The following is an 11,845-nucleotide window of genomic DNA, read 5'->3' on the forward strand; positions in this document are numbered from 1 at the left end:
CCCCCACCCCGTTTTCTAAAATCTGGCTTGAGTCCTTCCCTTTAGAGAACCTCCCTGATATCGCTCAGGCTGGCTCAGGTACCGCCTGGGGGCTCCCACAGTGCCTAGCCACCTCCATTGGCGCGTGTGTCATCGTGTACTGGGGCTCTCGGGCCGACGACGTCTTCTCCCCTCTGGACCAGGAATCCTGACAGGGCGGGGCTGGTTCCTACTCACGTCTGGGTCCCAGCATTGCCCTGTTCTGGCCCTGGGCCCCGGGAGGACTCAGAAAATAGGTGTTGAATGAAACAGTCCATTAACTGAAAACCGAACCCGAACCCAAACAGCCCCATACACACACCGTGCCCCATCCACAGACAAACCTGGCCAGAGCTGGTAGAAAATGATGATTTATATACAATTTCCTGGGGACAAGGGCTCTGTACAAAGGGAGGAAGGGGGAGCCGATGGTGGGTGCTGGCGTTGCCTCCATCCCGGGAGGACAGTGACGGGAGAAGTGTGGCCAAGGAAAGGACCAGGTTCTAGCTGACTTCCTCCAAGTTCCGACTCTGTGTCCGCTGGCAGGTGACTGCTCTCTCTGGGCCTCAGCGTCCTACGCTGTAAAAGGGGGTGATAGATGACTCACTGGGCTATTTGAGGTTCCATGGACAGAGGCGAGGAAAGTAGGAAACTCAGGGTACAAGCTGAAGTACAGACTCAATGCCCGAAAACAACTCCATTCACCGTGAGCACTCACTATGTGTTTGGGCATTGCTGTCAAAGAAAAGTTTGCGCAATGATGAACACGTTTTAGATCTGTGCTTTCCAAGACAGCCCTTGAGACCAGCCCCATGTGAAAACTGGACATTTCTACTGTGACCAGCAAAACTGAGGAACTTTTCATTTCACCTAATTTAAGCTTCAATTAATAGTGTGGTTATTGGGAGCGTGGGAAAACAGGGTATGAAAAGGGACAAGAATAAGAGGAAAATTTCTCAATCGAAAATTGTATCTCAAAAAGTAATAAAAAGTACTATCCAAAACAAATGCTGAAATGAAAAAAATCATTGAATTTAGAAACTGTTCCTTGATCCAGTTATTGGAAAACTTCTGTAGGTTTCAAAGAACTTGAGTATAGGAATCTACTTATGCAACTGTAAGTTTCATGGAATCTTAATACAGATCGAGTATTTCTAATAAAAGTTTCTCACATGAATTGAGATGTGCTGTGAGCATTGCATTACACATTGGATTCTGAAAACTTGGTATGGAAACAAGAATGTAAAAATATCTCAGTAATTTTTAAAGTATTGATTACATGTTGAGATGACAAGATTTTGGATACACAGGGTGAAATAACAAATTCTTTAAGATAACCTGTTTGTTTTTACTTTAAAAGAGATGCATTGGCACAATGTGGTAAATCAGCTATACGTCAATTAAAAATTAAAAAAAAAGATGCGGCTACTAGAAAATGTAAAGTCACATGTGTGGCTTGTATTCTGTTTCCTATGGACAGCATTGCTCTAGGGGGTTTTTCGTCGTCCTTTCACTTAACCTCCTGTCAACTCTAGCGTAAAGGATGATTATGAGTCTTTTGTACAGATAAGGAAACTGAGGCGGAAGAGTGAAAGGCACAGATGCTGGAATCAGAGGGCCCAGAGTCCAATCTTGGCTGTCACTCAGGAGCTGTGTGACTCCTCTCTGAGCCTCAGTTTCCGCCAAGGGGAAATGGGGATGATTGGGCTTCCCTGGTGGCTCAGAGGTTAAAGCGTCTGCCTCCAATGCAGAAGACCCGGGTTCGATCCCTGAGTCGGGAAGATCCCCTGGAGAAGGAAACGGTAACCCACTCCAGTATTCTTGCCTGGAGAATCCCATGGACGGAGAAGCCTGGTAGGCTACAGTCCACCAGGTCGCAAACAGTCGGACACGACTGAGCGACGGAACGGAAGGGAATGGCCACCAGTTTCTCAATTAAGTGAGTTAATTTGTAGAAAGCTCCAGCACAAGGCCCGAGGCACTGAGGCACTCAAGAGCTGAGCGATTGCTGCCAAATGTTTCCTTTGGGCGCTTGAGGAACCCATGGGCCCCTCCCTGCCTTTCTCCCTTAGGGTATCACCTACAACCCCCAAACTGGTTCCCAGGTTCGCCTCAGAGGCTTCTTGCTTCCCCGTGGTAGGAAAGCTTCCCTTTCTTACCTTTGAGGTCTAGATGTTCCAGTGCCGTTTTGGTCTTTTCCACCCCACCCCCAGGCTGGACAAAGTTGCTAGAATACCCTGAGCGTTTTCATACCTGGAGGGCTTTGCAGAGCCTGCTGCTGGAGGCAGCTCTCTCCTGGCTTGCAGACTCCTGTATCCAAATACCTCCCTGCCCCAGTGAGCTTCACTGTCTTTCCAGAATGCCAAATGCCAGACTGTCCCTCCTCCTCCCAGGTTCCCCACTGGGCCAGACCCAGCGTCCTTTGCCTGCGCCCCCTCTCCTTCCCTGCTCTCCCCTCGACCCCACCAAGCCTGTCACTCTCCAGCCCTGTCCCTCCTGACCCCTGACTCTGCCTGTCCCCTCCTCTCCACCCCGTGGTCCTGTCCTGGCCTCTGCTCAGATCTTGTCCTCTCTTCCTGGACCCTCACCCGGCCTCCTCCTTGGCCTCCAGTCTGTCTGTCCCAGTCTGCCCCTCCATGGTCCCAGAGGGGTCTTCTTACATCCAGAGCTAACCCACCGCTTCCCTGTGCCCACTCTGTCATCCCCCATGGTCCCCACCCCAACACCAAGTCTGGGGTCCTCCAGGAGTTGCAGGAGCAGAGTATCCTGCAGATGGGAGGGGCAGGGTACCGTGCCCCCCATGAAACCCGCCACCTCTGGTCACCCCCTGGACCCTCTCCACCCGCTCTGCGCACCCCGCTGGCTCACCCTCTCCCCAGGGTAGGGTGTCCTCTGTCTCCTCCTCCACCAGCACAGGCACCAGGCAGCGGCCAGCAGCAGGAGGGCCACCGGCAGCAGCAGCAGCAGCAAGAGGAGCAGAAGAGGGGACTGAGGGGCCGGCAGGGACGTGGCTCCCAAGGCCCCAGGACTCCTTGGGGGCAGCAGAGTCGGGGAGTCTGCCAGGAGAGAGGTCAAGTGACTGAGAAATAGGGCCAGGCCAGGGAAGGGAAAAAGAGGCCTGCCTGGTGCTGGCTGTGTGACCTGGGGGAGGGGGTGGGGGTAGGCTGTGCACTTCTCTGGGCCTCAGTCTCCTCATCCATAAAATGGGTATAATTATTATACCGACTTCATAAGGTTGTCACAAAGATTAAATGAGTGAATATATAGAAAGTGCTTAGAACAGTGGTTAGCACGTAGTAAGGTTGCATTTTATTGATTTTTTAAAAGTCACTAATAGGACTTCCCTGGTGGTCCAGTGGTTAAAAATCCACCTGCCAATGCAGGGGACATGGGTTCCATCCCTGGTCTGGGAAGATTCCACGTGCCACAGGGCAACTAAGCCCCTGGGCACAACTGCTTGAGCCATGCGATAAAGCCCATGCTCTGAAACAAGAGAAACCGCTGCAATGAGAAGCCTGCACGCCAAAACTAGAGAGCAGCCCCACAACGAGGGCTGCAACGAAACCCAGCGCAGCCAAAAACATATTAAAAAAATAGTCACTAATGACTTTTTAAAATTGGTATGCTTGTTTACTTGTTTAACCAGACCCTATAAATTTTTAAAAATATTTTTATTTATTTGTTTATTGACTGGGTGGCATTTGGGATCTTACTTCTCCAGCCAGGGATCAAACTTGTGCTGCTTGCATTGGAAGCTCGGAATCTTAACCACTGGACCGCCAGGGAAGTCCCAATAATTCTTTATTTCAAATATACTGGCCTTGAGGCATGAAGGATATTAGTTCCCTGACCAGACCAGGGATTGAAACTAGGCCCCCAGCAGTGGAAGTGCAGAATCCTAACCCCTGGACCATCAGGAGATTTCCTGCATTTTATAACTGGACAAACATGTGTCCAGTGCTTACCTGTTGATTTATATATTCATCTTCTTCCCCCAGTAGTCTGTGAGCCCCAGGAGGGTAACAGGAGACATTGCCAGAACCTAGTACTTCTTGTTGTTGTTGTTTAGTCACCAAGTCATGTCCGAATCTTTGCGACCCCAAGGACTGTAGCCCACCAGGCTCCTCTGTCCATGGGGTTTCCCAGGCAAGAATACCAGATTGGATTGCCATTTCCTTCTCCAGGCACCAGGGATCAAACCCCAAATCTCCTGCATCGGCAGGCAGATTCTTTAAGGCTGAGCCGTCAGGGAAGCCCAAATAGTTTAATTTACATAAATTAAATATCTGAGTGAATGGACAGATAATAGAACAATGAAAGATACACTGTATGAAGCCATGATGGCGCACAAGGCCCCACGTGAGCTGGCCCCCTTTATTCCCTCCGTACCCTCGCTCCACACCTTTTCCCCTTTGCTTTCTTGGCCTCAGCCACTGGGGCTCCCTCTTGATTCCTTAAACAGGGAGGCGGGTTTCTGCCTCAGGACCTCTGTACTACCTGTTCCCCTGTTTGCAACTTTCGGTGACTTTCCAGCCGACCACTTCAAGCCATGATTCCACCACCCCTTTTTAATATGCCTGCATAGGACTCATTACACTCGGACACTTTCCTGTTTATCTATACGTTTACATGTTTATCATGTCTCCCTCATCAGCAGGTTAGCGCCCCACGGACACAAACTTGGTCTTGTTCCGTGCTGTGTCTCCAATGCCAAGCGTCAAGGAGATGGTTAGTAAAACTTAGTTGAATGGATAATTAGTGACGCATGTAAATATGAACAGCAAACAGTGGTTCTGTGGTTAAGAATCCACCTTAACATGCAGAGGATGCTGGTTTCATCCCTGGTCAGGGAACTAAGATCTCACACGTTGAGGGAGAACTAAGCCTGCACACCAACTGAAAGCCCATGTGCTTACACACACACACACACAGCTTTTTATAAAAAAGGAGGACTTCCCTGGTGGTGCGGTAGATAAGAATCTGTCCGCTAATGCAGGGTCAGTACATGCTGCAGGGCAACTAAGTCTGTCTGCCAAGACTACTGAAGCCCTCCCGCCTAGAGTCAGTGCTCCCCAAGAAGAGAAGCCGCCCCAATGAGACGCTCACACACCGCAGGGAAGAGGAGCTGCCGCCTGCAGCAACCAGAGGAAGCCCGCACGCAGCAACAAAGACCCAGAGCAGCCAAAAATAAGAAAATTGTTTTTTAAAGGGCTCTTTGTGATTGAAATAATTTATCTTAAAAATTATAAAACTATGAGAATGAAATTCAATAGCATTACTGGTTGCCAGGGGATAGAGGTGGGAGTTTGGGGCTAGGGGTCAAGTTACACAAACTCAGGGATTTCCCTGGCAGTCTGGTCCGGTGGTTCAGACTCCTAGCCCCTATTGCAGGAGGCACGGGTCCCATCCCTGGTTGAGTAACTAAGATCCTACAAGCCGTGTGGTACAGCCGGGAAAAAAAAATTTTTTTTTTCCACACAATGCAACCCTAATCCCTAGTACCTCGGAATGTGACCTTATTTGGAGATCAGGTCTTCAAAGATGTGATCAAGTTAAAATGAGATTGTTAGTGGTGGCCCTAATCCAATATGACTGGTGTCCTTATAAGAAGGAGAAACCTAGACACAGAGATATGCGAGGGGGAGAGGACCACGAACATGAAAACGGCCATCTACAAGCCAAGGGAGACAACTGAAACAGAGGCTTCCCTCACAGCCTTCAGAAGGAGCCAGTCCTGCCAACACCTCAGTTATAAGAGGGTGAACATCTGCTCTTTAAAGCACCTGGTCGGTGGTACCACATTACAGCAGCTAATACACACTACTAACTACACACACATGTGCGCCTGCAGTTATGCATGCCTAGCTGATAAACTCTGAATAAACTCTGTGGATTGCACCCATGTCAATTTCCTGTGCTCTAATTAACACTACCAAGCAAAATGGACCACTGGGGAGGCTGGGTAAAGGGTGTCCAGGACCTTCCTGTACATTTCTCTGCACCTTTCTGTGAATCTGTAATTATCCCAATGTAAAAAAGTTTTAAAAATAAACCCCCCTATAACACACTAAAAAAATAACAAACATTAAGAATCCTGAAAAATAAGTGAATTTACCTTTTTTTTTCCTTTTTAACTTTTTAAAACATGGCTATAAGAAAACTTACACTCAAACATGTGACTCTCATTCTGTTTCTATGGGATAGGGTTGCCTCAGAGAAACAGGAAAGGCTGGTTATTCCCTTCTCAGAGACAAGTAAACTGAGGCCCAGAGGGGGATGAGCTTGGGGAAACAAGCCCAAAGTCACAAAGCCCATGGTAGCCCTGAGTGGAATAGGTGAGGGACTGTAAAGGTGGGAAAGGAGTGGGTGGGGTGGTGGGCTTGGGGGCGGTGGGAGGCTTTACCCGGCTGACACTGCAGTTCCAGGCACCGGGAGAAATTCCGGTGGGTGATCCAGGGCTTCAAGGCCTCCAGCTGCTGGTAAGTGTCCTGCAGGAGGTGGGAGATGTTGGCCTGGACGAAGCGAAGACAGCTGGGAAGGGGCTGGGGGCAGGGGAGGGAGACGTCACCACAGCATCACCCCCAGCGTCACCTCAGGTCAAGGGTGAGGCCTGGGTCTCATGGAGAGTCTGGACCCTTGCTCCCCCTGGTTGCTAGAGGGAAGCAGCCTTAGCAACGCCCTCTAGCAACCAGGCCCAGTCAGACCTGGATCAGGAGGGTGATTAGATTCCCCTCCTTCTCCCTGTTGCTAGGGGTAAGAACCCTTTAGCAACATCCTTCAACAGGGCCTGAGAAATGAGAGAATTGATGCCTTGGGCCCTTACCCCCGGGCATCCTCCAGTACTTAGAGAAGTGTCACTTCCCACACTGGACCCCAGCAGGTCTGAGGTTCCAGCTCCACCTCCCTCAGGGTGTTCCCAGTCAAGGGGAAACCTCCAGTAAGGCCTAGCAGACCTTTGCTGCCAATCCCTAGGAAAGCATCAGGCTCTCCGCGCTTGTGCCCCAAGTTCAGGGCTGACCTGGAAGGCACATGAGGTGACAAAGTGTATCTCGGTGTTGACATCCTCCAGCAGTTTCTCCATTTCCGACCCAGCCACGGTCTTGAGCCGTCCCATCCAGCGCTGGGCCAGGACCAGACGCCAGAACGCCCCGCAGAGCTTGTCCTGGGGGGAGACCACCAGGCTCTGGGTCCCGCAGGTGGGCGGAGGGTGCTGGGGGCCAGGACTCCTGAGTCCCGGGGGAGGGGGTGGCCTGGTGGGCACACTAGCCTGGGCCCTAAGGGGGCGGTGAATCTTGAATCTCTCCTTCCCACCTCCATCCTGGGCCCCTCCCGTCTGTGACTCACGTCCTGCAGGTTGGAGGCAACAGTGACGGGGTAATCTTGAAGCAGGTACCTGGACTGCGGGAGAAAACGGGGTCAGGCCTGCGCAGACAGGAGGAAACAAACTATGGGGACCCAGACGGAGGGGGCGAGGACACACTGAGAGGCGGACAGAGACCAGAGAGAAAAGGTGGGAACGGGGAGGGGGGGGCGGGGACCCAGAGATGGGGAGAGGTGGGGACCCAGAGAGAGGGGGCGGGGACCCAGAGAGAGGGGGCGAGGGCCCAGCGAGAAGGGGGCGGGGACCCAGAGAGAGCGGGGCGGGGACCCAGAGTGAGGGGGGGCGGGGATCCAGAGAGAGGGGGCGGGGACCCAGAGAGAGCGGGGCGGGGACCCAGAGTGAGGGGGCGGGGACCCAGAGAGAGGGGGGCGGGGACCCAGAGTGAGGGGGGGCAGGGATCCAGAGAGAGGGGGCGGGGATCCAGAGAGAGGGGGCGGGGACCCAGAGAGAGAGGGGGCGGGGACCCAGAGAGAGGGGGCGACGGCCCAGCGAGAAGGGGGCGGGGACCCAGAGAGAGGGGGGCGGGGACCCAGAGTGAGGGGGGCGGGGACCCAGAGAGAGGGGGCGGGGACCCAGGGTGGGGAGATGGGGACCCACAGTAAGGGGTACAGAGACCCATGGTGAAGGCGGCAAAGATGGGGGGAACGGACGACGGATGGGAACCCAGAGGGAGGAGGCAAGGGGCCACAGAAACTCTTGACAGGGGGAAGTCAGACCCAGAGACAGCACCTCGGGCTCGGATTGGGAATAGGGACGCTCACCAGCTTGCCGATCTTGATGGCAAAGGTGGAGGAGATGGGGCTGTGGCGGAAGGAGCAGTCGGGGGTCCCTTGGAGGCCAGGGCTGAGGAGTAACAGCAGCAGCAGAAGGGACGTCTGCGGGAGGGGCAGGGCGGGGGCTCCATGGACTCCACACACTCCCCCCTCCCTCGTGGAGGCTGCCCCCTGCAACCCCCTCTTCTCTCTTCCCTCTTTCCAGCTTTCCACCTTTCCCACTTCTCAGCCCCTCCTCCGCTTGGCTCCTGTGTGCCCACTTCCGATCATCTTTCCCTGTATCTCTCTCTGCCTCTGGACACGTGCTGGCCAGTTTTCACCCTCCTCTGCCCACTCTGTCTCACCTACCATCTCTGCACCTCAGCCCATCTCTCTCCACTTCTGCTCACCTCTGCCCAGGATTTCCTCATCTTTGCCCATTCCTCTGTCTTTTCATGTTCATCTGTCCTGTTTCTCCCCAGATCTGAGTCCTATCTTCCCCATTTGCCCCACCCTGTTTCTTCCCCCCACCCCTGTCCACTTCCCCCTACCTGTGTCAGTTTCCCCTATCCCTGTCCATCTCCTCATCTCCCCACCCCTGTCAATCTCCCCCCAACTCTGTCCATCTCCCCACCCCTGTCCATATCCCCACCTCTGTCCATCTCCGCCCAACTCTGTCCATCTCCCCCACCCCTGTCCATCTCCCCACCTCTGTCCAGATCCCTCACCCCATCTCCCCCACCCCTGTCCATCTCCCCCACCCCTGTCCATCTCTCCCAGCCCTGTCCATCTCCCCACCTCTGTCCATCTCCCCACCTCTGTCCATCTCCCCACCCCTGTCCATCTCCCCCACCCCATCCCCCCCACCCCTGTCCATCTCTCCCAGCCCTGTCCATCTCCCCACCTCTGTCCATCTCCCCACCTCTGTCCATCTCCCCACCCCTGTCCATCTCCCCCACCCCGTCCATCTCCCCCACCCCTGTCCATCTCTCCCAGCCCTGTCCATCTCCCCACCTCTGTCCATCTCCCCACCTCTGTCCATCTCCCCACCCCTGTCCATCTCCCCCACCCCATCTCCCCCACCCCGTCCATCTCTCCCAGCCCTGTCCATCTCCCCACCTCTGTCCATCTCCCCCACCCCTGTCCATCTCCCCACCCCCTGTCCATCTCCCCCAGCCCTGTCCATCTCCCCCACCTCTGTCAATCTCTCTCACCTCTGTTCATCTGCTCACTCCTGACCACCCCAACTCTGTCCATCTCCACCCACCCCTGTTCATCTCCCCACTCGTGTCCACCCCAACTCTGTCCACCTCCCCTCTCAGCTCTGCCCATCTTGACACTGCCGTTCCCCCACCTTAACCCCTAGGGATACGCACAGTTGGGCTCCAGGCTGGCGCCAGCACTATCATTTCTGCCGTGGGCCCTTCATGCCTGTGGCCGGATCTTGGAAGGGACAGAAGAGCGAGTCTCGGACACCCACACCCCAGCCCCTTCCTTGCCCGCCCCTTCACCTCCCCGCCCCTCCCTCGGTCCTTTGATGTGGCTAAGTTTCCGCCTCCTACTCTATAGGGCTTCCTGCGTGAAGCACAGTTACGGTGAAAACTCCTCATCTCCCCTTCTAAGAACCCCGACGTCCGGTGCCCGCAACTCTGCGCAGGCCAGGGACCCAGGAACCCGACCCCCAACTGTCTGCGCTCAGCCCCAGGAGGGGGACCCCGGCCCCGCCCTTCGGGGACCCGGAGTCCATTTCTCCTCACGCACCAGGCTTGCCCCAACTGGGTGTGGAAGGGGCCACGCCGGGTGACAGCCAGAGATCGAAAGTGAAAGGAAATTTTTGGGGGAGAGTGAGCTGGGATGGAGCGGGCTGGTTCAAGGGGCGCCACCTGGTGGTGACAGGTGGCAGCTGACGCCGCAGTGGGCGCTTTAGCGGGACTGAGGCTCAACGGGTCTGAGCTTGGGTTGATAGCCCGGGTGGAACACAGTGAATGTGGTGCTGGGGCTCCAACGTGGATCTGTCGCCGACTAGAATTAACGCAGCTCGGGGAAGGAGGAGGTCACCCTGAGCCCTTCACCTTTGCTTGAAACCCCACCCCCACTCTCCAACTCCCATTTCCTTCCACAGGGAGTAAGGGACAGCTCCATCCTTCCAGGTGTTTGAGCCCAAAGCCTTGGAGGGAACCTCTGACTCTGTCTGCCTCTCACGGCCCACTGACGGTCCAATCCATCAGCAAGTCTGTTGGCTGATCATCAAAATGTATTCAGAATCCCACCACATCTCACCCCCGCCACTGCCACCACCATCGCCCACCTGAAGATCATTGTTTCCTACTCACCTTGCCAGCCTCCCTGCCTCAGTCCTCACTGGCCAGTCTGTTCTCCATGTGCAGCCTGAGGGAGCCTGTGAAGACCGAAGTCCCCTCACCTCCCTCCTCCGCTCCACGCTGCTCCTTTACCCACGCACCTGCCACACAAGTCCAAGTCCTCACTGTGGCCTCGACAGACCTGGCCTCACCTCCTGCCTCTCTCCAGTCTGGCCACACTGGTCTGAGGAAGGTACATTCCTGCCCCAGGGCCTTTGCACTGGCTGTTCCTTCAGTCGGGAGTGCCCTTCCCCCAGATACCCACATGGCTCAACCTGATCTCATGCAGGTCTTTGCTCAAATACACAAGGCAAAGGCGAGCTGCAACTACTGAACCCGCCTGCTTCAACTGCTGAAGCCTATGTGCCAGGAGCTCATGCTCTGCAACAAGAGAAGCCACCACAATGAGAAGCCCGCGCACCGCAATGAAGAGGAGCCCCCGTTCGCCTCAAGTAGAGAAAGCCAGAGCATGGCAATGAAAACCCAGTGCAACCCAAAAAAATTTTTTTAAAAAATACAGAAGGCGAAGCCTTCCCAAACCAACCTTTTTCAAGCTGCAACCCCCTCCCAGCGCTCCCACTCATCTGAGCTTTGCTTTCTCCCTTGTCACTTATCACCTTCTGGCACACCACTGCAGTTTATTTATCTTCTTTATTGTCAGTTGTCCCCACTAGGACTTCAACTCCAGGAAGACCACAGTATATGTTTATCCTGCTGGATCTCCAGCACCTAGAACCATGACTGGCTCACAGAGGGCGCTCCATCAGTATTTGTTAAATGAATGAACAAAAGGATCCTGGCCCCCTCTGCGTTGTTGTCATGTACTGGATAATGCACCTGGTCTTGGGCTCTATTTCTTGGATGACAACCTCTGACTCCCTGGAACTTCCACATAGGTGTATCTTTGTTATCAAGAGGGGCTCCCTGACCACACCTGAGTTTACACTAATGAGGTGACTCAGGATGGGGGCTGGGCAGGACCAGAAAGACGAGTCACGTGACTAGAGGGCTGGAACTTCTCACTTCCAATCTCCAACCTCTCACCTTCAACTTCCAGGGAAGTAGGAAAGACATTGAGTTCAACCTCTGTCTCCAACTTCACATGGCTTTTTGCTCTTCTCCCTGTCCTCTTGTCTCTCTTTTTAAATTATATATTTTTGGTTGCACTGAGTCTTTGCTGCACAGGTTTTTCTCTAGTTGCAGAGAGCAGAGGCTACTCTCTAGTTGCGGTGTGTGGGCTTCTCACTGTGGTGGCTTCTCGTTGCAGAGCACAGACTCTAGGGCACTTGGGCTTCAGTAACTGTGGCACCTGGGCTCAGCAGTTGTGGCTTCCA

General features: G+C 54.0%; 1 protein-coding gene across 5 annotated transcripts; it reads right to left on the reverse strand.

Moving 5' to 3' along the window:
• Positions 1 to 290: 290 nt before the first annotated feature.
• FLT3LG (fms related receptor tyrosine kinase 3 ligand) lies at positions 291 to 10,014 on the reverse strand. 5 transcript variants are annotated; one of them, XM_055411605.2, is made up of 8 exons: positions 9,913 to 10,014; positions 9,528 to 9,594; positions 8,161 to 8,274; positions 7,363 to 7,416; positions 7,037 to 7,180; positions 6,422 to 6,506; positions 2,887 to 3,074; positions 291 to 592 (listed from the first exon to the last, which is right to left on the reverse strand). In XM_055411605.2, exons 2-8 carry the CDS (start codon positions 9,558 to 9,560, stop codon positions 296 to 298), a joined length of 915 nt encoding a protein of 304 aa, XP_055267580.2. In that variant the 5' UTR covers positions 9,561 to 9,594; positions 9,913 to 10,014; the 3' UTR covers positions 291 to 295. The 5 variants fall into 5 exon arrangements, with proteins under 5 accessions (XP_055267580.2, XP_055267578.2, XP_088686323.1 ...); XM_055411603.2 differs by having other exon boundaries at positions 6,422 to 6,560; positions 9,913 to 10,000; XM_055411608.2 differs by having other exon boundaries at positions 374 to 597; positions 9,913 to 9,999.
• Positions 10,015 to 11,845: the final 1,831 nt, after the last annotated feature.

This window comes from Moschus berezovskii, chromosome 22 (assembly GCF_049115385.1).
Source record: "Moschus berezovskii isolate FMDL1 chromosome 22, NW_MosBer_1.0, whole genome shotgun sequence".
Classification (NCBI taxonomy): domain Eukaryota; kingdom Metazoa; phylum Chordata; class Mammalia; order Artiodactyla; family Moschidae; genus Moschus; species Moschus berezovskii.

Coding starts and splice junctions, on each gene's coding strand:
- FLT3LG (XM_088830197.1), bottom strand. CDS start 9,761: ATGAGGAGTTTTCACCGTAACTGTGCTTCACGCAGGAAGCCCTATAGA. Junction 7,417..8,160: donor CCATCAAGATCGGCAAGCTG/GTGAGCGTCCCT, acceptor TTTCTCCCGCAG/TCCAGGTACCTGCTTCAAGA. Junction 6,561..7,036: donor TCACCTCATGTGCCTTCCAG/GTCAGCCCTGAA, acceptor CCCTGCCCCCAG/CCCCTTCCCAGCTGTCTTCG.